The sequence below is a fragment of the Alternaria rosae genome, assembly GCF_020736505.1.
Source record: "Alternaria rosae strain MPI-PUGE-AT-0040 chromosome Unknown BKA58scaffold_6, whole genome shotgun sequence".
Classification (NCBI taxonomy): Eukaryota; Fungi; Ascomycota; class Dothideomycetes; order Pleosporales; family Pleosporaceae; genus Alternaria; species Alternaria rosae.
The window spans coordinates 835,343-861,889 of NW_025763575.1; the positions used below are offsets into that span (position 1 = coordinate 835,343).

The following is a 26,547-nucleotide window of genomic DNA, read 5'->3' on the forward strand; positions in this document are numbered from 1 at the left end:
AAGGTGACACCTCTGCCGCTTTTGCATCATAACTGAAAGCACTTCCTTGGCCCCCATGAGGCTTGCTTCTTCAGCTATAAAAGAAATGTCGAAGCAGCTTGTATGCCACGAAATTGTGCATCCGGTGGACACGTGGAGCTCTCTTGGATGGAGACGCTCTACTGCGTTGTACAGGACAGATGTAAATGGATATGCATTTGCTTTATTCCTACAGGCCCGGTTGATCTGGAGTGTTGCAGCCGCTAAGCTGACAGCTGCCGCAGTACTCGTGAGAATGCTAGGCCGACCTACCGGTGTCATGTCATCTCGTCGTCAAGCTTACTATGTAGACGTGCTGCCGGCCAATAGGGACGCTATGAGCACTGCGGCTTAGCGCACGGCGTTCCTATTCGACGGCTTGACCGATGTGATGATCACACCACCGCACCACGCGCTCCATGCTACGTCCATTTGCGTCTTTGTTCAATCACTCTGGTCGTCCCATAAAGACCTTCAGCTACATAATCGCTAAATTACTGTTTCTCCAGGCGTGAAGTGCCCGACAGTGCACATGGCGTCCTAATAGCCGCCGAGGCTGAACACCAACAGCATCTGTGACAGCGCATCACGATTATATCGAATGGGGATTGCGCATTTCGTCTCAAGCGCCCTTAGGAACAGAGCAGGCTCACATCTCGTCTTTGATGGGTGCTCTTCTCGCTCGTCACTACCCTTTTCGTCTGATCGCGACTGCATTAGGACGCCTGCACAACGCCTCTCAATTGCATCTCTAGAACACTTTCGATCCCATCAGTTTTCTTATAATGTGTGCAACTACAGCGACGGACCGCTGGGGCATCCTCTGGAATAATCGCTGAGCTCTGAGCAAGTGCGATAGCTCGCACGCGCGCATCCTCGACTACATCTACTGTGTTTCATCTTCAGAATCAAAGGTTCATGTGGTTGCTACCAAGTCACATTCGACGTCCACATGTGGACTACGAAGGCTGTGATCATCTAAGATCCACTAGGAGGCGCTTAGTTGCATATGACAAGAACTTAGTGCTCAGCCTTCCCAATGGAGACTTGAGAGAACCATAACTGCTCGTTGTTTGCAAAAGCTGAGTGAGGCTATCTAGGTGATTCTTCCAACGACTCCATTCTGTGTACCTTTACTGCGACTGCTAGACTGAGTACAAGCACCGCAGGCAGACTATCCGAACAGTCATTACGAGCCGAGCCTTCTACACACCTTCACGAAGCCTTGACAACGCTCAAATTTCCTCAACATTATCGGCAATGTACCATTCGGAAAGCGACCACTCGCTCTCCACACCAGCTGCCATCGGAATCGGCATCGCTATTGGTATCGTCTGCACCATACTTGTCCTTGTCACAGTACTGTTACTCCACCGTGCATGGGGACTTCGCCGTTCACCACCAGTAAAGCAGTACAGGCAAGCCAAACTGTGGAAAGGCTTCGAACCAGTAACTCCGAGCACCGCGAGGACTACGTTCGTTGGAACCAAGATGACCAACATATACTTGACGGAGTTACCAACACCGGTCACACCTGCCTTTCTTATGAGCCCACCATTGTGGGGAGAAGAGGAAGAACACGCGGACGAAAGGATTCGACCTCATAGTGAACCTGCGTAGTCTTGCTTCAATATAACGCTGTCAACAATGGGTGATCTATGTGTGACGTCCAGTCAAGTTGGCGCAACACATGAGACAAGAATACAACTATGATGGAAGTCTACGCACGACCTCCATCACATCTCTCGTTGATCGCGACCAGCAGATCGCAACCCTGCTCAGGACGACGAACGAGAACAACAAGCGCCTCCTATTTGTCACTGTCTGCATATATACAGGACCTTACAACTGGCTCGTTGAGACATTGCGCAGTCTTCCAGGCTTCAGTGTCGCCAATCCCCGTCGCGTCTCTGAGATCGTTCCTACGCTATTTGATCTCAGCGCAAGCATTCTGGATTCTCTACTCAAACGCCTTACCGGTGGGGCGCGCAAGGTCGTGATCGAAAAGTTCATCCATGTCACCAAGCACAGCACCAGCAGCATCACTGCCATGCTGCAGGCTCACGTGTGCAGGCTGGACATGATGATCTCGCAAAGCCTCTCCCGTTACGACCATCGCCAGCCTCGCCAGAATGCACAGTGAATCCCTCGTGCAAGTCTGCTGGGAGTTCCAGCCGAGATATTCAACATGCCTGTACGCAGCCTTGCGTGCTGCGATAACCGCTCGCTCCGGCATACGTGCAACAAGAAGTTCGTGCGCAGGTGCAGAGATAGCTTCTACAACGTTGTCGATCCGACCACCGCCTCCCTCCAGGTGAGTCCCAGCTGAGCGAGACACAAGCACATACTGACTTTATTTATGTAGCTTGACGCCGAGTTTCCTGCGCGCGCAGTGTCACTTGCAAAGTTTAAGCGGTGGAGCGATCACATCACCACAATACGCCTCAAGGTCCCGAGAAACGCTTCCTTCACCAGCTACAGCAAGACAACTTACCGACAGGAGAGGGTGACGTTTTCTCACTCATTTCAGATACGAGAGAGTTCAAGTCTACACTCGGGCTATTGACGATGCTCCCTTGGTGCAAGGCCATCCTGGTCCAGCACGACATTCCAAGCAGTGGCTGGCTCGTCTGCGACTTCTAGTCCAGCCAGCGGAGGGTTCGTTAAAAGAACATGGCTGCCCTGGACGATGCGTTGCGCGAGAACCTCGAGGTGAGTTGTGCTTGCTACTATGCATACCATGATGGCATACCCGCTGACTTCTCCCTTTAGCATGGTCTCGTCGGATTCCTACACGCCACAAATATCACGTCCACGCCCGCGTCAGCGCCTGGTACAACGTATGACGAGTACCACCTTGGCCAGTTCGAGGGGCAGAAGAACGAGGAAGAGGGGAAGGGAGATACCGAGCGTGTTGAGGAAGAGGAAGATGCCAGTCGCGCTGAGGGGGCTGCAGATACAGACCATGATGAGGAGGATGCGGGTATCCAGCGTGTTGAGGAAGATGCAAGTCGCGCTGGGGAAAAGGCGAATGAGAAAGGCGTCGAGGACGCAGCATACGATGACAGGACCCGGCAAGATGCTCGCTCGGAGTACAAAGACCGTCAAATACCTCGCCCCATTCCAAAGACGAAGGCAAGTATCATGGCGGCACTGCGCATGGACGATGCAAGAAGAAGGAGGCTGGGGTAAACTGGTGTGCATGCTCTACACGCCGTTCCGTTCATCACGCACAGAGAGGGTGCACCGCGAGCAAATCAGATACCACTCCACATGTTGCACCATGCCTATGACCAGTCACTCCAACTTCTGATTCAACAAGCACGCCGATATTGAGTGAGTGCGCGGGGCATGGTGGTGGAGAGGGCCGCTCTTTTTTCTTCGAGAAGGAGCGGTAAATAAACTACCCCTCGCGTCAGAAAAAAAACTGCAAGCTTCCTCTCATCCACCTCTCTCAGCCATTCTAACGTCCTCAGCAACGCGGATGCAGATAGGCCTGTTGCTTGTACTTACCACCAACGACGCATCAGCAACCCACCAGCAACCCACCAGCGACATACCGGCCACGATGCCGCGCGCCATAGCACCCGCACCTGATCAGTCTCGTAGTACAGCTGAGACCAAAAAGCTCGAACGCACCCACGTCAAGCTGTCAGAGGAGCGTCTTTTTCAATGCATATGCCACCACAGAGCATGTAATTGAGGACATCGAGGAGTTGTTACCACTCCTCTCGCCCAACAATCCAGAGATCGCCGAGTTGCTTCTGACGGCAAGAGCTGAGCCAGTAACACCCTTTCATATCCATGGACACTGTGGCGATGATGGTGACAGCGACGCAAGAATATGGCCAAGCACTCGCCCCGACGTGGACGTTTGGTTTGAGAATGCCGTGGCGAATGCACCTCAGGTCCAGAACCCAAAGCAATGGCTGGAGAAGAACGCAGATGGCGAACTAGGTTGCATCGCATTTCCGCTACCATGTTAATCTACGAAAAAGATTGAATAACCTGGAGCCTACATCAAATTTGGGTCACACACGTTGCAATTTTTCATGTTGATATAGTCTCCAGACCTGTTTAATTTTTTTCGTGCACGAGATGCTCCCACATCCAGGGCTAATGAAGAGGTATCGCGCACATGTCACCTCACAGGCTCAACACGCTCATACACTCCGCGAAAGGCTGATGGATCTTGTCAACGTTTAGTTTGACCGACCACCAGCCCTCCCCGGTTTTCTCTCCACTGCTCAATATTGGAGGTAACACATCACGGATCAGATGATCCCACTTCGAGCGTTCGAGGACTTCTTTGACGGCAAAGAAGACGCCATTCGACAAGGTCTAGCGTGACCGAGAACTCCAAGCGGTTTCGAGTGCCTGCGGTATTGGATGCAGGGACGCCAATTCTCCGTTGACGAGATTACTAGCATGTTTGCCGTATACCGCGAGCTCACTGTACCGGGCGAAGAGGGTGCCGTGTTCTACGAACGTCAGGATATGGTCGAGCGCTATGGCCCACGAGCAGTTACTTTCCGCATGACAATACTTCACATCTGGAACGATACCGCGCTACAAAAAGTTGAGGATAAAGAGAGAGAAGGACTGGTGGCGAGAAGGGGTAGGGTAAGTGGCATTAAGGCTGGTCTTTCAAAGGAAGGCTACGATTGTTCAACACAAAAGTTGATCCAAATCAAGATCGCCCAGAGAGATAAGGTTGCTGCAGAGAAAGAAGAAAAGAAACGCGAGGCGAATAGGAAATGGCATCGGGTGCAAAAGGAGAAGGTAGCTGCCATGGACAATAAGACGTCCAACGGCGATGTCCCCAGCAAGAAGATCAAGACAGCGGGAGTGGATGGGGTTAAGAAACCGAGAGGATCCAGCAGAGCAAGTGAAGACAGGGAAAACCAGCGCGAGTGGAGAAAGGCCAGGGAAGAAAAGGCGATGGCCTTTGATCAGGAGAATGAGGAGAACGCTTAAAATATGTGTTTCTTAGCAGGATTCAGCTAGTAGATATATGCGCGCCTCCAATAAGCAGAACAGCAATAAAATCACCCTGGAGGTATTCGCAGTGCTACACATGCGTAGGCTCTCGGCATAAAAGTCAATGTATATCTCATCCTAGGCTATTTAATATAATCTATCAAGATATGCTTCTTTGTAGGCGTCCAATGTGACATGAATTCCATCGTTCCAGTTGTCGCACTGGAAACAACTCCGCTTGAATAGACCTCCACGAAGCAGTAGGCTATCGCGCAGCACAGTGAGAAAAAAGAGGGCAGACGATCCGAGAAGATCTCACATGTGTTAAGAGTAGAGTTTTCAATTGCCATCACAGACTCTACGCTCTAGATCCAACCTCACTCTAGTACTAGGATAATATCATTCCCACTTGTACTAAGCGTGGGAAGCACATACAAATCTGTACGAGAGCGGAGAAGATGCTTCGCGCTTTGCAGCAAAGGTAAGACAAACAAGAGAGAAGGTAATATAGTATGTAGTAGCAAGGCTAGTGTGTGCACCTCTCTATGCACTGCGAGTGTATGACCCAAAACACCGAAGACGGGCACCACTGAAGTTTGCAAGTAAAAAAATTCTAAAAAGCTTCATGCGTCCTGACGCATTCTTTTATCACTGCTCACAGCAGTAAAAAGGCAAAAAGAATAGTTCCGAATCCGGGAATCTTGAAGATTGTTAGTATCGAGGCTCGAATTGTGGTGTTGTGGATTAAGCTTACCGAACCCGGCTCTTCTCGGTGAAAGCGAGATATCCTAGCCGATGGACTAATTCGGATTATCTAATTGATGGAGAGTTTTCAAATTTTGACCATTATAATTCTTTTTTATGCAGTACGCCTCCGTACGGGCGTTGTGCAGATGTGCAAGCGGGGCGGCTTCAAGTGAGAAGATGCTAGCAGGTGGGGTAACGCCGACTCGCATGTTAAACACATTTAAATGCCCCTTGCTCTCTCAATCAGCATACGAGTGATAATTCGCTATTTTGTTGTCGCTGCCGCGAACATAGCATCGAGAATGCCTTGTCAGCTAACATTAGTACCAGGAACGAGGTCGTCAGTCTTCACCAGCGCACTTAAAATCACAGGGAACTGAAGCACTTGCATGCAAAATAGTAGTCGAGTGTGCAACACATGTCATTCAGTCAAAGAAGCAATGAGCCAAAGCGACTCAAAGCAAGTAGGTACAAGAAGTGAAGAACACCAAAGTGTTACTTTCCATCATCCATCCTCCATGATTTTACAATCTCGTTCCCTCCGATTGTTGTCGTACCACAAATTTAGACGCGGAAAGCGCGGGGGTGGCGGCGAACCTTCTGGCTGGAAGAGCCAGCCTTCTCCTCGAGCCAGGAGATGAAGGTGTCGATGGTGAACTCCTTGTCGAGGCTGGCGCCGCCGGTCTGAGCAGGGGCGGGAGCGGAGGCAGCGGGAGTAGAGGCAGCGGCGGCAGCGGCCGAGCTGGTGGCAGCAGGGGCAGACGAGGCAGGAGCAGAGGCAGAAGGCTTGGAAGCGTTGTCAGAGCCAGAGCCAGAGCTGGCACCGTCGAATAGAGCGGGACCAGGCATCTCGTAGCTGGACAGGTCACCGCCATAGACGTTGACCTTGATACCAGGGTCAGTGGCAGTGTAGAGCTTGTTAGCCGGAGTACCCTTGGGAGTAGCGGTACCGGATCCGGTAACCTCGATGTTGATGCACTTGGGGTAGTTCTGAGCACCGTTTTCCTGACCAGCGGCGTGGAGAGCGATGATCTCGTGACGGAGGACGTATTGACCAGGGGCAATGCTGTCAGGGACGGTCACGGTCCAGGTGTTGTTGTTGGCGATGAGCTTGTCAGAAGCCCACTTGCCGTCCTCGAAGCCAGCAGCATCGATCTTGAAGAACTCAAGGTCTGTAGACTTGGCCTTGGTGGCATCATCAACCTTGGCGAGGTAGTCAATGACGGGGCCGACGTGGGACTCGGGCCAGGCGGTCCACGAGATGTCGAGCTTGCCACCAGCGGCGACAGTAGCAACCTTTGCGCCAGCAGTGGCGTCCTTGTGGCAAGCAATCTTGGTGGCATCGTCGTACATGGAAGGCTCGACGAAACCGTTGTCGAGGCACTCGGGGCAGGACCACTCAATGACCTCGGGGGAGGGGGTCTGGTACTGGAAAGACGGGTCGTAGGCAGTGAAGTCCTTGCCGTCAACCTTGATGGCAGACAGGTGACCGTGGGCGCTGACGGAGGCAGCAAAGGCGCCAAGGATGGCAGCGGCTTGAATCTTGGAAGGCATTGTAGTGTTGGGTGTTGGAAAGTCTGGTTTGGTCGAAAGGTTGGTGTTCAAAAAGGTACTTCGAGATCAACGAAGATGGTAAAGAATGTGAGGCGCTTCAAGCGTGAAAAAATGAACGAAGGTGAAGAGAGCGAATGTCGACTGACTGAATGACTGTGGTGGTGAGGAACTCTACATGCTGGGCGAGGCGTACTCTTATACTCAGATGCTGCCATGTCGGAAATAGCGCATCGCTGTGCATGTGTCAAATGAAAGGAGTGGAGCTGACAGAAAGGGAACCGTTTCCGTTCGTACAATGCTTCAGGGCTGTGGAGCTGGGGTACTCGATGTTCGCAAGGTGGGCTGGTCACTTGTCATGGCGGTGCTTGTTTCATGGTGTGGCTTCTGATCCTGGCGGTAAACAGAGTATACTGAGCAGTCCTCGGCCAGGTGTTCCTGATCGACGCAAGGAACATGTTAAGGCGAAACGTAAGAGGGGTTGAACATTGAATAGACGCCAGATACAGCTAGCACGTCATTGCACTGGTGTTTGGATGCAGTGGCTGTGCATTCTCTACGGCCGAATTCCCGTACGCAAATTATGCTCTTACAATAACTATTCATTCCTTACTTATGATACCAGATGTTCTGTGCTTGACGATGGTGCAAAGATGCTTGGGCGCAGGGAATCGACGACTCTTCCCGCCCGCTTGCACTAGAATCATCTCGACTCGCTTAGACCCAGCGCTTCAGGAACGACATCTACGCGTCACCAAATCTCCCACCACCCAGCGGCATAAACGCAAAGACGGTAAACCGGCAGACCGCGCTCTACTCCTCACATTCATTAATCTGCAGCAAACCTAGGTATACATCCGTAGGTCCGATCGTAGCCTCAGCGCCCTTATCTCCGTATGGTCGCTTCCGACTTTTATCGTTTCACACCATGGCCCCCTGAAAGTGGGTCAACGACAGCGCGCGCCTCCACTAGGCATGACAGTCCCAGGCGCTTGGTACCAACGTCTTGATGCATACGAACGACGGTGTGCACTGTATTTGCTCTTTCGATCGAGACCCAGGTACTGAGACTTGAACACTCCACCAAACCCTCCCACACACCCTTGGAAAATTACGATGCTTTTGTGTCGAGCTTCATAACAGAAACCTGCTTCCATTGGTGCCTGAACGTCAGTACCTGTTTCTGCGCCTCATCAATGCCGCTCGGAGAAACTCCACTGGCGTTTTATGTTGTCCGGGTGGGTCTCTGCTCTCTAAACGTTTCAATGTCGCTTCCATGCCACACGGGCCTTCATTTCGGGCCAAGAAACTTTAGCAGGCGGCAACCGAAAACAAGCAACGACTAGAGCGACGGTACAGCTGGCCAAGGCTCGCTTCGTACCGGAGACCCGGTGTTCATCTGTCAAGGTGTGAAGGGTGTAACACGCCTATGCACAGCGTTTACTAAACATTATTTTTGTACACATCGAAATCCACGAATAATACGGTTGAACAGACAAAAGTTATCGTTGTATTCCCACCGGACGGTAATGCTGCATTCAGAAAGAAAACTGGCAACGCATGCCATGACCTATTGAAAACGCCGAAAATCACCCTCTAGTCATACATGTCGTTATAATACACTAGTTCCACCGAACGCCCCCATATATCGACCACATGCCGTTAAGACGAGTAGCGCCATGTCTCAGCTCCATGGACATTCGTCGTAGGCTGCAGAGGCGGCAGCACTGGCTTCTGGTCCCTTGGTTCAGCTACAAGACCGCCTTTACCGTCATCACTGATGGGGCTAGGGGTCGGTCGCTGTGGCTCACGTGGTGGCGGTCCTGGTGGGGTTTGGATTTGCGAAGCTTGCATGCTCCTAGGAAGGTCGTAGGACAGACTGGAGCGGGGCCCCGAGGGAGGGTAGCGAGGTTGAGGTGCCTGTGGCGAGTGCGCAGTCATGGGTGGCGTGCCGGTGGGGCCTGTCGATGTAGCGAGCTGCTTAAGCATCTGTTCCCACTTCGGCGCTTCAGGAGTTTGTGTCGTCCTTGCCATTTCCCGCTGAAAGGCATCCGGAGACTGGAATTGTGCGGATGGCCTTGGTGCAGGTAGACCTGTTGGCGGCGGTGGTCCGTAGTATCCGGGAGAGGGCGCGGCTCCGTGTGACGCGATAGGCCTTGGTGCGATTGAAGTAGGTGTACCACTGGTTCTCGGCGTAGCCTGCTTTGGCATCCATTCAGGTGCAATTCCACCATCCAGACTATAGGGTGATATGTAAGTTTTTGTCCTCCGCAAATAACAATTTCTGAGGTAGGGATAATTCATGACGTAGGATAAATACTCAGTGGGGGATTGGGCAGCATAGATGATTTCAGAGGAGGGTGTGACGGCGTACATTGGAGGTTTGGGAGTCCCAGTAGGGTTGCTCAGCCTGTTTGAGATCGACGCGCGACCGTGTGGTGATGCCTGGCTTTGATGGCTTGGTGGGCCATAAGGTGAAGCAACAATCTGTCCCGCGCCTGGTGAGTATGGTGAGGGTGGCAACTGACGAGGACTCTGAGAGTATGGGTATGGCGGTAGAGCGCTATTCTGTGCCGGTTGCGCATACTTGTCAATTCCATTGAGCAGAGGCCCCGATGTTGCTGGCTGTGTTTTCCAGGACGCATTAGAGTAGCTCTGTGGCGGCACATATGGCTGATACTGCTGTTGCTGCTGCGAAGGGTGCGGTGATCGATGAGTGTGGTAGCCTTGGTATGGCTGCTGTCCTTGTTGTCCTGCGGGCAAGCGATGATCGTAGCTGACGTTGGGTTGATGTGCTACTGGCGAGTTGGGATTCTTGCGAGTATCAGGGTTGTAAACAGGCGACCTGTAGGACGACATCATCGACTCTTTCGGCTTGTAGTTGTACGGCCGACCATCTGGTGTCTGATATTGCATCGGTGTGCGCGGAGGTACTGCGATGGGTGCCGGTTTGATTGGATAAGAGGCCGGGTACGAAGTACGATGGAAGGTTGGTACTGGCGGCGGAGGAGGCTTGACGGTTTCGAGGAAGTTGCTCTTGGGGTTATTCCTAGGCTTTGCAGGATCCTCAGTGTACTGTGGCCTAGCCTCTGTTGATGGCTTTCCAAGGTAGTACCAAAGCCGATCCTCCTTGCTGAGATCGACTCTAGCCACTCTCCGAGTAACTTCAGGAGCAGTGTACCATTCGGCCCACTTATGCTCGGAGTTGGGGTCGTGGAAGGGATCGCCCATCTCAGGTACACCGTCGGTACGGTTCGTGATGTCAAGGGACGCATCGCTCTCCTTGAGATGCTCAGGAAGTGGCTTAGCGTTTGCCGACGGCTTCAGTCGCTGTGATTCGTCCGGATGAAGCTTGAGTATGTACTTCCACTCAACTTCCACTCGATCACCGTCAGGCAATACATCTACCAGAACAGCCTGCTCGCCGGGCCTGTTTTCTACCACCTGTGCACCGTAGATCTGGTACATTTCGCCACCCACGTACTGGAACTGGATGACGTCCTTGGGCTTGAGTGTCTTGCCATAGGCCAAGACAAACTTGTCCTTTTCCAGTGCTTCCACATCGACAGTCTTGTTGTTGCGCTTCTTTGGCCGATGGAAACGGCATCGGAAGTCGTAACCATCGTAGAAGTATTCCGTACCCTCTTCGTCAAAGGTAGGCATGGGACCAAGGTCGACCTGGACGCCTGCTGCCACCGCGCAAGTAGCATGGAAGGCCCTAGTACACTTCTTTTGCGAACACTGGAAGACGGCGCCGCGCTTAGATCGACAGTAGTTGCACTTGAGCTCCAAGCGGTCCTTGCCGATGTTGGCCACATTGCAAACGGTTTCTACATCGCCCTTGTTGACAATGTAAGTTTCCGGCGTATAGTCCGCGCAGATTCGGTGAGCCTTCATGCCATTATCGGTCGGTAGCAGGTCATCATACTCCACATCGTTAGGACAGAGAATGCAGGGCATGCCTCGACCTGGAATCCTAATACGAATGCGAATGCGCTTGAGCTTCTTTGGTCGTGACGTCTCTTTGGGATCCTCCTTGCCGCGCTTTCTCTTGTTGCCGGCTGGCTTACGGCCTGGCTTTCCTTTGGTTTTACCAGCGACGCTGGCTGGAGGACTAGGCAGACGGTCCGCGCCGTCTTCGTCGTCTTCGTCGTCGTCAGTCTCTTCATAGTACTCCGGTGTTGGCTCGCCTCGTAGCTTGCGCTCGATCTCGTTAACGTCAACCCAGACGCTGTCAGATTCGCAGAGACATTTCTTTGCGATCCGGCCATAGCTCAACCAGGATTCGTTTGCGAAGTTGACAGATTCTGCGCAGTTGTAGCCAATGTTGTACCCGGAGTGGTAGCCGTAAGGATACGTGATGACGAATTCGCCCTCGTAGTGAACCAGACGGTTGACCTTGATGTTAAAGTCCCTCTCCAGTCGCTGTGGTGAGATCAGATAGGTCTTATGACGAAGGAACTGCGAGCAATGCTTTGCGTCATTTGGCCAGATGGTCTTCATTGCAGCTTCGAAGCGGCGAGCATCTTCCTGCGATATGCTGTACCACTGCTTGGGGGCACCAAAGTGAATGTAGTTGATACTGTAAAGGTCCACGTCCTCCAAATGCCAGGCGAACGTAGCTTTCCACATGCCCAGGTAGAGGTAGGCGGTGTTCACACCAGGGACCTTGGTTCCAAGTACATCCAGAAGATTGGGTAGCTTCGCGACGTTCCAGGAGGTAGTCGAGTCGTCAAATAGAGAGCCCGGCATATCGGCTCCATACATGGGCGAGCCGTAATTGATCGTCTTCCAGTAGTTATCCTCTAGCTCTTTGCATCGCTCGACGGTGTACTCATTAAGGCCATCCAGGTGGTAGTCGAAGTCCTCAAACGCAGCCTCGTCGATGTAATCGGCCACTGCGCCCCGGTTGTTCAGACGTCGTGAAGAGACAGATTTCTTCTCGTCGGCTGTCTTAGCTTGCCGGCCGCGTGCCCTGGCAGGCGGAGTGTCGCGCGCTTCCTTCTTGATCCTCCTTGCCGGTGTCTTCTTCTCTTCCTTTCCGGGTGATGTGGGTGTGGGAGGGACCTCGGGAGAGCTGTCTTCGTCTTCGTCGTCTTCGACTGGCTCCTTCTTCACCTGGCGCCTTCGAGAAGGGCGACCAGGTCCTCGCTTAGGTGCAGGCGAGGCATCGCGATTTGTAGGGGCGGCGCGCGACGAGCGGGCACGAGATGGAGGTTCGGCAGCAGCCTTTCGGCGCTCGCCTCGCTTGGCCGGCGGCTGATGATGCGGCTCGTCCGTCACGGCTTTCCATTCCGGCAGATTGTACGATCGTTGTTTCTCAATGTTGGCTTGTGTGTAGATGCCGTGCTGTCCAGCGAACTCTTGCGTGATCGGGTTCTTGACTTTGATGCTCTTGACAGCTTCGGTAAGATCAGGGAGGGATTGGCGCCTATCATGAGTTAAGTGGGGAGGTCATACAGCAAGCGCATAATCGAGACTTACCATTCCGCCGGTGGAATAACCTTGACAATACCCGACTTCATTCCATGCTTGTCGATCTTGTCGATGAAGCGCTTGAAATTGCGAAACTGGTCCATTGTCTGTACAAATGGTAATTAGTATCTTGTGTAGTTTTATCTCCGCGCGTCATAGTCATAACAACATGCGCGCGCGTGCATCTCGTCCTGGGTGGGAAGTTGTCTACATCTGGGCAACTTACCGGCTTGAACACGGGTATCTTGCCTCCCTCGAAGTAATGGTCTGGTTCGATATCTTCACCATCATCGCTGTCTAGTTCAGAGAGTTCGGACGACATCCTCTCGAATCGCTTGTCGTTGTCTTCGCTCGTAGGCGGCGTCAGAGCTGGCTTCGTGGTGGAGTCATCGTGCGTCGCGGGCGGCGCCTCAACGGAAGGCACGACATCTGGAGGCGCCTCCATGGTGAAGGTATTGGTTGTCGAGTCGTGAATGTCTCAGAGGGGCTGTGGAGCTGTTGCCATGCGTCGCTTCTCCGCCGGGGCGGGCGCGCGTTGATGTATTAGTACCGCAACAATTTTGCAGCAAGCGCAGAGAGTGTGCGAAGCTTGCGGAGTCGTTGATAAGCGTTATCGCAAGTGCTGGGGGTCGTAGTCGCTGGATGATGCTGAGGGAGGTGCGAAGGCGAGAATGAGGAGGTTGCAGGTCGTGGGTCTGCGCTAGGCGTTAAGCGCAACAACCCCTGCCATCCATCGCCTGATGATGGGCAGTTTGCGACAACAGCACCCGGTAAAGCGTCAGAAGAGCTGCATGTATTCTGACCCCTCAAACGGTACAGAAAGCCTAATCTACACAAAGGAAGCGCGTATGCTGTAAGTCGTTATAATTCTACTGCTCTGCGACGCGCCAAGTGTTGTGCGCTGTGACTAGCATGCACGTCATCCAAGGCCACATCTACAGATCTCATCTTATCAGATCCCCGTATCTTCGATCTGTTCACCATGTGACAGCCAACACACCACAGCAGTACCAGATACACCCACCGAACTCACTTGGGCGTACTGTTGGCTATTTTCGATTCTCAACTCTTCCAAAGGCAGACTGTGCGTCTCTTGGACGTCAAGTCTACAATAGAAAAGACACGATAAATTTACAACTAGATCGGACATGAAACGTGGTTCCTGAATCTGTGGGGTTAAGCTTTTGTGACTGGCGCCTGTCTCAACGGCTGCAGTGACCCGCTAGTTCGTGCATCACACCGCCATAGAATAGAGCCGCGCCTCACCAACAACACGATATGCCCATACAGCTGGCAGAGTTCGAGGGGAAATGTCTTGTGAACTCATCCTGTTTCTGGGTCTGTATACTACACAGTTGCCGCGCAGTATGTCACTGTTGTCTGACTTTACCATGCGGTGCAAGTTGTTGGCAGCTCACTGCGATAGTACAGTCCGAATACCTTCACAACTTCGTTGAAATTCAACCTACTCGAAACTATGCTAGATTTACTAGGCGGTCGGCTCTTTCCTGCACAGAGGAGCTGATGGGCGCAGCCATCTGGTCCCGAAGACCTCTGTGTATTTGCTATGAAGGGGAAGTAACAGGCTAGATACTATGAGAAAAGCCATCCTCCAATGCTATGGGACTGACAGTGAGAGCTATGAGATGATGTTTGATCTTGTGTACGGGATGTGCATCAAATAGTTCGAGCGCTACAACTCCACACCGGCACTTCGTACTACCCAACACTCGCCAATCGGAGGACATGACGAGCCAGCGTGCCCCCCATGAAAAATCTCCGGATCGACGGCCGCTACTACCAGGGGTGCACGCTCAGTCATCGTCATCAAGTACCCTATCCTAGTTCAGATCCGACAAACAACCTTCAGCTACATAAGTACAAACTTGAAATCACAGAACTGATAAAGAACGATGGCAATCACTTGAAGCAAGAAATCATATTGTACAGGCCATTCATTAAGCGCCAGATCATAACCCAGAATATAGTACAGCCGTCCCATACCCGAGAAAATGTTGATCCTATGCACCGATGCTATGCTACTAAACACAATGGGCTGTACGCTCGTCTTCCCAGCGCTTTCGTTTTCTCATCTGCTCAGATGCTCCAAATAGGGTATCAAAGCTGCTTATGCAACTAGTCTTCCCCACTGTGCGGGTCGTTTTGCAGGAATGTTTTTATCGACTTTACGACGATTCTCCACGAGGAGCGCCGCGGAAACCGCCACGCCCACCCCTGAACTCTCCACGGCCGCCACGTCCACGACCGCGGAACTCGCCCCTAGGACCGCCTCGGCCCCTGCCACGGTATCCGCCTCGCTCACCACCTGGGTGACCACCACGTCCCCGGCCGCCACGGTTGTGGTGAACCTCGGAGAAGCCATCGTTACCGGGCGTAGGAGCGGCAGGCGCTGCGCTCGGCTCTGGAGTATCGTCGGCCCAGCTCTGGGTGCTGGTTACAGCGGCAGCGACGTGTGGTGTCTCGGTCTCGGCGGGGTCTCGCGGTACCATCTCGAAGGACTCAGTCAATGGGTCATCGGCGCCGGTAGGTTGCTTGTCCCATTGTGCCTCTGCAGCAGCGTTTGCTGACTCCATTCCAATGCCAGAAGCCGCCGGTGCAGCTGACGCGGTCTCGGTGGTTTCGGTAACAGGCTTCGCGCCAGCATCGATCTCAGTAAGACCAGCGTTGGTGATAGTTGGGTCGGAACCGGCCTGTGCCTCGGGAGGAGCTGCTTGGGACTGCGCGACGTCGTCAACCCAAGCTTCTTCGGCGGCGAATGGGGCTTCATCGAGTGCTGCTTGCTTGACCTGGGAATCTATAGAAAGTCAGTCTAAGGCGGCGCACTCAACATGCTGGTGAGCCTACAGGTGACGCTGAGTACCACTCCCTCGGTGGATGGTACTCCCTCTTCCGCACCCTCGATCAGCTTCTCTGCAGCCATGACAGCGCCGGCGTCTCCTCCATAAACCTGGAGAAGAGCACCCTCGAAAGCCTTAGTAAGGTCAGAGTCATCATCCTCAAGCTGACGACGAGCAGCCGCGGCCCTCAAGAAGCGAGACAGTGTCAACAACTTCTCCTTGACAATCTTCTCCTGCTCCAACGCTGCCTCGGCCTTGATTGTTCCCCTCAATGTCTCCAACTCTGACGAGTGTGACTTGGACAGGACCTCCTTCTCTTTTGCGAACTTGGCCTCGAGCTCATCGCCGTACTTCTTGTAGTTGGTGTATTGTTCCTCGTACTGCGCAAGCTGAGCTTGAAGACCAGGTTTCCTCTCGGCTTGAGCTTTCTGGTCAGCATTGATCTTCTTGGAAGCGAGGAGGTCGTCGAGAGAAATGCCGGGATTCGCTGCGATTATGGAGTCGACCTTTTGGGTTGCGCTCTGGAGATGACGTGTAAGCAAGGGTTCGAGGGGAGAGGGAGACTGTTAGCTTACCAGTTTCTTGTTGATGTTGCGGATGTTCCTACGCAGACGCGTCTTAGTAAGTGACTCCTGGTAGATTTGCATGCGGTCTCGAAACACGATGCGGTTGCGACTTACTTCTGAACCTCGCGGAGATATGAGTTGTCGCTGTCGGTTCCATTGGCCTTGCCAGCGGGGTTGGAGCCACCTGCGCCAGCCTCGGACGACGTCTTCTCAGGCGCAGCGGGCACTGCGGTAGCTCCCTCTTGCTTGCTCTTCTTCTTGCGGGCGCTCTTCGACTCTCCTGTGACCAGGTTCTGCAGCTTGTTGACTACTTCCGAGGCCATTGTTGTGATTTGTTTTGGTTGCGTTGAGAATTCAGATGAGTTCTACACGTAAGTCGCGTCTCTGAAATGGGAGATGAATTTGCGTTCTTTTGTTGTGCTGTTTCAAAGTTGATGGTTCGGGTACATGGTCGCCTGCCCTCAACGTAACTTCGAAATTAGCGTGGGCACTAGCGTCTCGTGGCCATGACGCACCCCTCACCTGTCAGTACCACGCAAATATTATCTAGGTGAAGTTGACAGCGCCGAGCTTTGGTGCCGCTAATTGCAGCCTGCAAGCTACATCTTTGATATCTCTCTTCATTGTAACTTCCATGGACACATTATGGAGGCCACTGTTTGTTTTAAGCAAGCCGATATCGCAACTTCGTACGAGCAGACTTTAGGTTGCTGACATCGTCCACGGGTTCTCAGATCCTGAATTGTGCTATCAGATCGTTCTATGACTTTCAACCTCTGCAGGCAATATGTGGCTTTTTCTGTAGGCCATAATAGAGAAGCATCCTTATTATGGCAGCCTTTGGCTCAATATGTTTCGGTACATGTGAAAGTGAGCAATACCTTACTCTTTGAAAGCTCTCATTTGACCTAAAAGACCAGCCCATGATCACTCTCTATTATGGAAAGATGATAGACACTTTTCCGATTTTCATCCAACATGTCTGGGTTCTTAAGGAGTAAGTCTAAAGTGACAGATACTGTATCGAAAGTAATTTCCACTTCGAATGGCTCTTTTCTTCCACAAATTCATGCTTTACAATCTTGGTCACTTAAACAACCCAGTATTGGCATCATGTCTACACACTCTCTCATTGAAACAGGACCGTGACTATATTGCCTGATGAAGAAAACAGTGCATCCCATCTTCTCCACTTACTCAAACTTCATCTTATTGATGATACTCCCGATACCCTCCACATAGACCTCAACCTCATCCCCATCTTTCAAGAAACCCTTCGGTTCCATGAACAGCCCAACACCACTCGGTGTACCTGTCAGAATCACCGTACCAGCTCTTAACGTAGTCCCGCGACTCAGATGCTCCAGAATTTGGCCTACACTGAAAATCATATCATCCGTCCCTGTCTCCTGCCTCTTCTCGCCATTGACCTTGGTCCAGTACCTCAGCTTATGTGGATCAGGGATCAAGCTAGGTGACACGACACAAGGGCCTACGGGGGCGAATTTGTCAAACGACTTCGCGTAGCCGAATTGGCCGCCTGAAACGGAAGCGGGGAGTTGGTAGTTCCGGGCGGAAACGTCGTTGGAGATTGTGTAGCCGAGTAGGTAGTCGGCATAGTCTTTTGCGGCGATGTTCTTGCAATCCTTTGAGATGACGAGGGTGAGTTCGCCTTCGTAGTCGAGTTGCGATTGGCAGTCCGGGTGAATGGGAATGGTTTCTAAGGGCCCCGCAAGGGCATCGCTGGGCTTGGTGAAGATAGCTGGGTTGGAGGGGATGGCAAGGTTGCATTCTTCGGCGTGGCGCCGGTAGTTGAGTCCCACGCAGAGGATTATATTTGTTGTCGGTACGGGGCTCAGGAGCTATTGTATATTAGTTCTTCCTGCTATCTGTACCTCTTCTGAAGACGGATTGCATACCTTTCCCACTGTCGCTTTCTCTCCCGTCTTCTTGAACCCACTATTGACGTCCCCAGACAAAACCTCTACACTGCTTCCTTCAATCTCCCTGGTGGGCACCTCCTTCTCTAAGTTCCCATATACCGTCTTTCCCTCCTTATCCTCAAATCTGATCAATCGCTCAAACGCCGACATCGCCCTTACTGTTGTGCCGAAGCAGTTGATTCGGAGAAGTGGAGGTAACAACGACTGTGATCTGAGAGCAAGAATTGGCCTGGAGGTAGTGATAACGGTGCGTGTGCAGCGTATGAAGGAACGTGCAAACATGGAGTCAGGGATCTGGGAAAGCTTATAAAGCCGTCAGCGAGTGTTGATGCAAGATGGCGCGTTGTGGAGTTCGAGACTTTGCCCCACGTTCGCGTCGGTCGCGGGGTCGTCTTCGGCATTTCCATGTGGAGATATCCGTGTCCCGGTTATGCATTCTATGAATCTTTCTACGGTGACTATGATAGCAGAGTCCAAACCTAGTAGCGATCTGTTACAAGACTGAACGCATGTGTTGTATGCCAGAATTGCAACACAAAGGGCAAGATGATACGGGCAGATCATACGCGACTTCCTTGCAAAGAAAACGTGAGAGCGCGTTTAGCCTATCACGGGTGAGACACGCTTCCGCCTATGCACGCGCATCATCCACCTGAACTCCACACATCCATGCAGCCACACACACACGTATCACCTACCACAGCTCTTCGACGTATCCCAAAGTCACGCGCATACGATGGCCGATTCGGATTACGATTTTGAGGGGGAGGGCTCTGACGACGAGTACATTGGCACAAGGAGTGGTCCCTCCACCACACGCGCGCAATCTACAGCACCTGGCAAGAGGCGGAAAGCGGAGGTACCTGTAAAGGAACCACCGAAGCGGCAGGCATGGGAGACAGAGGACTCACGGACGGTCGCGAAAACGACGCAACTGGCAGAGGACGATACAATGGGGCTAAGCGTGCAAGAACGGGAAGAAGAGAGGAAACGAAAGCGGCTACGGAAAGACACAAAGCCCTTCCAGCGAGGCATTATCCGCCATGTAGTCCTAGTGCTTGACCTCTCGGAGGCAATGATGGAGAAGGACATGCGACCGAACCGCTTCATCACGATGATCAACTACACGCAAGACTACATCCGCGAATTCTTCGAGCAAAACCCCATATCACAGATGAGCGTCCTCGGCATGCACGACGGCGTCTGCATACGAGTTTCGGAGCTGTCAGGCAACCCGGCAGAACACGTCGCAGCGATACAAGGCTTGAGGAGTAAAGACGATGGCAAAGAGCCCAAGGGCGCACCCAGTCTACAGAACGCGCTGGAGCTGGCAAGAGCGACGCTATATCACACACCAAGCCACGGTACACGAGAGGTCATCGTCGTCTTTGGCAGTTTGTTGAGTTTGGACCCGGGGGACATACACCAGACGGTCAAGGCCTGCGTACGAGACAAAATTCGCGTCAGCGTCATCGGTATGGGCGCACGCCTCAAAATCTGCACAGAGATTGTAACAAGGACAAATGCCGGCGACGACTCCGAATACACCATCGCAACCGACCAAGAGATGCTCAAGGAGCTCCTCCTCGCCACCACAACACCACCCGTAATCCGTACGTCGGCACCCGCCGTCGCAGCAGCAGCCCCACAAGCCCCCGAGTCCGCAGCAGCGCTCATGATGATGGGCTTCCCGTCGCGAGTCGTAGAAGACGAACTGACAATGTGCGCGTGCCACGGCAACCTCACAATGGGCGGCTACACATGTTCTCGCTGCAGCGCCAAAGTGTGCTCCTTGCCTATTACTTGCCCATCATGCCAGCTCACACTTCTCCTCTCCACCCATCTTGCACGATCTTACCACCACCTCTTTCCTCTCCGCAACTGGTCCACTGTATCCTGGTCGCGCGCCCGCGAGAAGGGTAGCACGCAATGTGTGGGCTGCCTGGTTTCTTTTAGCAATCCGCCGAGTAGCAATAGACAGAGGAGTGAGGCTGAACAGAACGGCGAAATCAATGGCACGAAGAGGGATGAGGAAGACAGTGAGGCGCAAAAGGCTAGTGAGAGTGGGAGGTATGAATGTCGGGCTTGTGAGAGTCACTTTTGTATCGATTGCGATGTTTTTGCGCATATGGTGCTGCATAATTGTCCGGGGTGCTTGGGTCGACTGGATCCTGGGGCTGTGGCGACTGAAGCGAGCAATGGGGATACTGAAATGACTGGATGAAAATGTCTTGTGGTAGAGGCACAGATGTGTATATATCTTGTGACGAGCGATAGATTATCAGAATACCCGGTCAAGCGTGCTCGTCTTTACACGTTCTTGTACGTCAAGACAAGTTCTGAACATCAAATAATTCCATTCAGCAAACATTATGTATATCGTAGCACAAGTCAGCATGACGCATCAAATGCGTCCAAAGAGCCCCAAAATGGTATACGCTATGCCGGGCAAAAGCCATCATAAGAACATTACGCCGTTGCCTGTACACCCCCGATATTACTACTTCGTTCCTAATTATACGCGGCCGAGCCAGCGACAGTTGGCATGGGCCAGTCGTCCTCGGTGATGCTCGACCAGAACACCCAAATCATTACCACCGATAGGAGGGTGAAGAGGGTCGAGAATAGACCTCCGTTGATCTTGCCGTCGGTGCCGTTGCAGATGTGGACGCTGATGACGTATTGGAAGATTTGACCGATGGCAAATAGAAGGCCTGCTGCGAGGAGGTAGACTGGGAGGGAATTAGTAGGGCTCTATATAAAACGTTAACAATTCCTTACGCATTGGCTTGCGCTCGCCGAGAACGCGAAGCACTAGGAAAGCTTCCAGGAGGAAGAAGATGACGATGAAGACCAACGGAACGAGCTGGTAGAGCGTGTATAGCGCGTAGGCCTGGTTGGGCACGAAGCGCGTCTCGTCCCAGTAACCCGTCCAACTGAGTCCAGTGTCGAGGGCGATGTAGCCGGTACCGATGAAGATTACAATCGACGAGATCAAGAGCAGACCGATAGATACTGCCGTGCCGTCATCAAGTAGTTGGTAGCCCACAGCGCCGTTGAGCATGAGGATCCAGGACGTAGCGGTGATTGCAGCGATGTGGATAGCGACAAAGACCTGCATGAAGATTAGACACCGCAGTTGGACATATCGAGTCGCGTACGTACAATGCGCACAGTGGAGTTGAGGGGGAATCCGCCAATGGTGAAGATCTCGCAGATGGAGATCACAATGTATCCGAGGAGGAAGAGCTGCATTTCTCTGCGTGCCGTTAGCTGTGCGTTCCCAGTATCCGTCGATGATTGCGCACCTTCGCCCAACGGCGGCCTTCTTTCTTTGCGATCTCCATAGCAGGAACAGCGAGGCGATGATTGCGATGCCGCAGATCAATATGGAGCCTGGGTCTGTAAGCGGAATGTCATTGCAACGCGCATATGCCTCGTACCCAGATTGTGAAGTCTGTCACCTCCACCAACGGGGAAGCCCTGTAGAGTGCAACCATCTTCCCATCCGTTATCGTCTTTTGTCGAAGCTGGGTTGAAGAGCTGTGAAACATGGGGTTAGCGGCGCGTTCGCGGACGGTGGGCGAGCAAAGGGGTGGTAGGACGCCAACATACATAGCAGACAGGTAATGTACTCCAGTTTGAGCCTGTGTCGCGGCAGAAATCGTCAAACTAGATTGTCAGTTTCCTTCTCGCAGCGTGCAGTCATCCTCAACATACCTTTCCGTATCTAGACATGCTTTTCGTTTCGGCAGCAACAGCTGCGGGTGAGCCTCAGCCTCGCGGTTTTATGTGGAGCGCTCGTTATCGGATTGTGCGCACTGCGACAGATAAGAGTGGGCGGTCGGCGCGAATAGGCAAGCGACGTGAAAGCGAATCGTGGAGCGGTCGTAGTCGTGGTCGAGGTGGTGAGGAGTGTAATGATGCGCTGTGGCTGGGGCCGCTGGGAAGCTTCCTCGAAACAATGCACGAAGCCAAGCAGGTCTTCAGCCAAATCCAATCAGGCGCGCCGAGTGCCAGGCCCGACCGCGAGCTTTCAATGTTTGGTTACCAGGGCGGGCGTGCTGCGCTAAACCAACCCCCTGCAGGTTGAATTTCAATTGAGTTATCCGACGTCGATTACAGTGAAGGGATGCCTGGCAATTGCATTAAACACCTTCTTAGGCCTTTGTCAGAAGCAAGAAACAGGAACGATGCCACACAAACATCTGGGCAGGTAATCAAAACTGGAGTCTGCTGGACCAATCAGTCCGACGACGCCTTTCCCCTTCCAGCGAGGGGCCGTAGATCACGGAGCATCTGGCGGCAGAGCAAGCCATGGGCCTGGGGCGTGTCATAACCAGCATGACGCAGAACTCCACAACTCTACCGGTGGTACAAGGGCGCTCATTTATTGAGTTGATGGCTTGACTTGGTCGACGAGGACTTTCCTGCGGCTGTTCAACTCTACAGCAGCACGGTCGACCAGCGGACCTTCTTTGCCTACCAGCGGTATGTGCCTGGGGCCGTAAAAGTTAGGTGTTTCGTACTCGAAGCGAGGCCCCAGCTTGCAAACGTCAGGAGGGTCTCCGGCGTCTACTGTATCGACGAGGATGGATTTGACTGATGTTTGTTTAACGCTAGTATTATAGTCGCTTCACCCCAGCGTTTTGGGGAGATTGCAAACACTCGAACGCGTTGGGTATATAAGAGCGTGTCGAGATCTGTCATATAAATAAGTCGTGTTTGAAGCAAAGCAATCACGTTTTTTTGCTTCGAGTACATCTCGTCCAGTGACTGCAGACTTCAGGGCTGTCACGTTCACGTGCGAAGCGAAAGATGCAAGAACAGAACGCGTCTGAGCCCCCCAAGGTTGCTTCTCCTCACGAAAACTTCCACCTGGCCCTGCGTCTCTTTCTTTATATAGCATCGAGTCTCGTGATCTGTATGGAGTTTTCATCACTAGTCGATGTTCTTTTCTACACCGCATGAGTTGTGCAACAATGAAGTTGATCGCGGCTATCTTTCCGCTTTGCAGTACTGCAGTCTCCACGCGGGGCTCCAATCGTCGACACCAAGACCCCAACGTGACCTCGGGACCCGCCTCCACCGCCCCGTACATGGCGCAAAGCTGGTGGTGCACTTTTAGTGTAGGTGTAGTGTAGGACTCGTGGCTACGTCGTGTGCTGCATCGCGGGATCTAATGTCCGCTATCAAGCCTCCGTCTCAAGCATCCGTGTCAACGGCACCGGATTGTGGTAGCGGGAACATGGCGATCCAGATGTCCGTACATATGGTTATCTCTCGATGCGATACAGCCGCGATAAAAACAAAGCCCTCTACCGCGCCTGTACATCATCGTGCAGAAGATGCCGCGCTCGCCAGCAGGCTCCACACGCAACATGGTCGGACCGAGTAGGGAGAAGGAGTGTACATACTGGACGGGCGCCAAGAATGACGGCAACGCAGCCCGAACAGGGAGCTCACTCGTTCGCATGCACCTGTTGACGCAGCTCCCGCACCTCTGATCACGAGCTATCGTGACTGTCTTTTTTCCCTTGTAGCCCAATGTGACCGAGTTTCTCACCGCTCTTGCGCTAGCCTTACCAGATCCCTCGTCTCGGCTGCTTGACCCTGTGACGTGCCCCAGCAGCCGCCTTTGGCTTTGTTCGTTCTTTCTACCACCATCTCTCGGAGAAGAGGGCTGTCTCCCCAACAGCCTGCGACCTTCACCATTCCGTCCCACTCCAACAGCAACAGGAGGCCTGCCAACATCCCCCTCCACAACCTCTCGAGCTCGGCCCGTCCCCGAGACCGCGATTCTGCTTATCTCCTCGACGACCACGATAAGGACAGCGCGCGCTCCTCCTTCGACACCCCATCGTCCGATTCGGACCTCTCCGTCTGGAGCGACACTGGTGACCTCGTTGACCAGCTTGCTGACCGAGAAGATCCCCTCCGCATCAACCTTGAAGCCGGCAACTCGTCGCGGCCACGCCAAAAGCAAAAGCGAGCGCGCTTTGCATCTCAGGACCTCCACGAAAAGGGCTCCCACCGCCTCCGCCTCGAAGACATCGAGATACCCGACCCTGGACTACGCACTATCTCAAAGGCTGAGAAGATACTAGCTGCCATCATGGCACCCAACGATGGGCCCTCCCGTATCCACGGGTTACACGGAAAGAAGCTGATGTGGGTAGACCAGACACCATAACAGGAAGGTCAGAGCTAACAGCAACAGCTACTTTACAAGTGTGTTCGTCTCGTTAGGCGTGTTCCTGTTCGGTTATGATCAGGGAGTCATGTCCGGTATCATCACGTACGCCCTTACGCACCCTCTGTACTTGGTCATGTCTAATAGTATCACAGCGGTATCTACTTCAAAGACTACTTCAACCAGCCTTCCGCCGCCGAGCTCGGTACGATGGTGGCTATCCTGGAAGTTGGTGCCTTTATCTCCTCGCTGGTCGTTGGCCGTATCGGTGATGTGATTGGAAGACGCAAGACCATCTTGTACGGCTCCCTCATCTTCGTCGTCGGCGGCGCCCTCCAGACCCTCGCTACCGGTATTCCCATGATGCTTCTCGGAAGAGTCATCGCCGGTCTGGGAGTCGGATCGCTATCTACCATTGTACCCGTATACCAGTCCGAAATCTCGCCGCCCCACAACCGAGGAAAGATGGGCTGCATCGAATTCACTGGCAACATTACAGGCTACGCAGTCAGTGTATGGGTCGACTACTTCTGCACGTACATCAAGAACGACTGGTCGTGGAGAGTTCCGCTCTTCATGCAGTGCATCATGGGTCTTCTTCTGGCCGCAGGAAGCTTGCTCATCTGCGAGTCCCCGAGGTATGTTATTCACTCGTAATCCAAGAATTTAACTAACGCATACAGATGGCTCTTGGACAACGATCACGACGAAGAGGGTATCGTAGTTATTGCTAATTTGTACGGAAAGGGCGATATTCACAACCCCAAAGCACGAGATGAATACCGAGAGATCAAGATGAACGTTCTGCTCCAGCGTCAAGAAGGTGAACGATCATACAAAGATATGTTTACGCGATACTCCAAACGCGTCTTCATTGCCATGTCCGCCCAAGCCCTCGCGCAACTCAACGGCATCAACGTCATCTCGTACTATGCACCACTCGTCTTCGAAGAGGCTGGCTGGTACGGTCGCCAAGCTATTCTCATGACTGGTATCAACGCCATCACATACCTGCTTTCCACCATTCCACCCTGGTACATTGTGGACTCGCTGGGTCGCCGGAAGATTCTGCTCTCTGGAGCCCTCATGATGCTGATCTCTCTCTCCGCCATTTCCTACTTCCAGTTCCTGCAAGCTTCTTGGACGCCCAACATGGTCGTCATATTCGTCATGATCTACAACGCCGCATTTGGATACTCATGGGGTCCTATTCCGTGGTTGTACCCACCGGAGATTCTGCCCCTCAGCATTCGTGCAAAGGGTGCTAGTCTGAGTACCGCGACCAACTGGGCTTTCAATTGGCTGGTTGGTGAGATGACTCCGATCCTGCAGGAGCACATCCAATGGCGATTGTACCTCATCCACGCATTCTTCTGCGCTGCCAGTTTCGTTATTGGTAGGTTTTGGCTCACATTTGGGCTGAGCAGTTTACTAACTATGCTCAGTATACTTCATTTACCCCGAGACTGCCAACGTTCGTTTGGAAGATATGAATTCGTTGTTCGGCGACGCTACTTCGGTCATGCCCACTCCCGAGACCCTTGCGCAAGCCGAATCACTTTTCAGCGGAGAAGGTCGCGGCTCTCCTGTACCGTCGCTCGATATCCGAGGTGGACGCCGCGCGCAAGACGAGGCCATTCCTGGACTCAACATCGACCCCCCTGACATCGAAAGCGGCAACAAGGACATGGCCAAGGCGGATACCGAGAATGGCGAAGGCATCGGTGGCTGGATCAGCAACATGGTTAAGAGGACAAAGGGCAACGGCGAGGGTGACAGTACGAGCGGAAAGTACAAGCAAGTTGGACAGGACGAGGACTAGAGTACACGCGGTGTACGCATTGACAATTCCGCATTTCCTACATATATCTGCGTCATCTCGATAAGCGATGCGCATGTTCCAATATTCACGAGCCAATGGCTTATCGAGCGTTGTTCTTGGGTTGATAGAGTGCGCGTAGCATTTTTTGAGGCGTTTGTTACATGTGTTGAGTAGGCTAGAGAAATACGTCTTCCAAGGGAGACGGAACCACTATTCTTTGTGCAGAAAGCTACCGTGGTGAAGCCTTAGTGACGTGCATCGACCTAGTGCCCCTCCCTGTCCTAGCCGGCTGCACATCGGATTACCATTGTGACGGAACGATGAATGGAATTGTGGGTTTCACGTGATAGATGTGAACAGGTGTCGCTTCTCCGTGCCCTGATGCGGCGGCCGG

At 52.9% G+C, this 26,547-nt stretch overlaps 7 protein-coding genes across 7 annotated transcripts; 2 read left to right on the top strand and 5 right to left on the bottom strand.

The window, feature by feature from the left end:
* Positions 1-6,148: 6,148 nt before the first annotated feature.
* On the bottom strand, positions 6,149-7,455 carry BKA58DRAFT_386516 (glycosyl hydrolase family 61-domain-containing protein). The gene has a single exon (XM_046170477.1). The coding sequence runs from the start codon at positions 7,297-7,299 to the stop codon at positions 6,310-6,312; it is 990 nt and encodes a 329-aa protein (XP_046024134.1). The 5' UTR covers positions 7,300-7,455; the 3' UTR covers positions 6,149-6,309.
* A 1,503-nt stretch (positions 7,456-8,958) lies between these two features.
* On the bottom strand, positions 8,959-13,216 carry BKA58DRAFT_317839 (uncharacterized protein; the record flags this gene model as incomplete). The annotated part of the gene is made up of 3 exons (XM_046167647.1): positions 8,959-12,727; positions 12,781-12,878; positions 12,998-13,216. 3 exons carry the CDS (start codon positions 13,214-13,216, stop codon positions 8,959-8,961), a joined length of 4,086 nt encoding a protein of 1,361 aa, XP_046024135.1.
* A 1,718-nt stretch (positions 13,217-14,934) lies between these two features.
* Positions 14,935-16,760, bottom strand: BKA58DRAFT_190741 (uncharacterized protein). The gene is made up of 5 exons (XM_046165600.1): positions 16,711-16,760; positions 16,310-16,665; positions 16,205-16,232; positions 15,637-16,150; positions 14,935-15,586 (listed from the first exon to the last, which is right to left on the bottom strand). The coding sequence occupies exons 2-5, from the start codon at positions 16,516-16,518 to the stop codon at positions 14,958-14,960; spliced, it is 1,380 nt and encodes a 459-aa protein (XP_046024136.1). The 5' UTR covers positions 16,519-16,665; positions 16,711-16,760; the 3' UTR covers positions 14,935-14,957.
* A 628-nt stretch (positions 16,761-17,388) lies between these two features.
* On the bottom strand, positions 17,389-18,288 carry BKA58DRAFT_317352 (uncharacterized protein; the record flags this gene model as incomplete). The annotated part of the gene is made up of 2 exons (XM_046167621.1): positions 17,389-18,057; positions 18,115-18,288. The coding sequence occupies 2 exons, from the start codon at positions 18,286-18,288 to the stop codon at positions 17,389-17,391; spliced, it is 843 nt and encodes a 280-aa protein (XP_046024137.1).
* A 586-nt stretch (positions 18,289-18,874) lies between these two features.
* BKA58DRAFT_402635 (Ssl1-like-domain-containing protein) lies at positions 18,875-20,602 on the top strand (the record flags this gene model as incomplete). The annotated part of the gene is made up of 3 exons (XM_046171738.1): positions 18,875-20,208; positions 20,416-20,460; positions 20,524-20,602. The coding sequence occupies 3 exons, from the start codon at positions 18,875-18,877 to the stop codon at positions 20,600-20,602; spliced, it is 1,458 nt and encodes a 485-aa protein (XP_046024138.1).
* Positions 20,506-21,876, bottom strand: BKA58DRAFT_458911 (chitin synthase III catalytic subunit; the record flags this gene model as incomplete). The annotated part of the gene is made up of 7 exons (XM_046174696.1): positions 20,506-20,870; positions 20,920-21,253; positions 21,304-21,397; positions 21,447-21,534; positions 21,582-21,681; positions 21,754-21,810; positions 21,859-21,876. 7 exons carry the CDS (start codon positions 21,874-21,876, stop codon positions 20,650-20,652), a joined length of 912 nt encoding a protein of 303 aa, XP_046024139.1. The 3' UTR covers positions 20,506-20,649.
* Positions 21,877-23,486: 1,610 nt separating this feature from the next.
* Positions 23,487-26,511, top strand: BKA58DRAFT_458915 (uncharacterized protein; the record flags this gene model as incomplete). Its single annotated transcript, XM_046174697.1, has 6 exons — positions 23,487-23,606; positions 23,768-24,309; positions 24,359-24,436; positions 24,487-24,969; positions 25,015-25,727; positions 25,777-26,511. 6 exons carry the CDS (start codon positions 23,487-23,489, stop codon positions 26,151-26,153), a joined length of 2,313 nt encoding a protein of 770 aa, XP_046024140.1. The 3' UTR covers positions 26,154-26,511.
* Between the last annotated feature and the right edge of the window lie 36 nt (positions 26,512-26,547).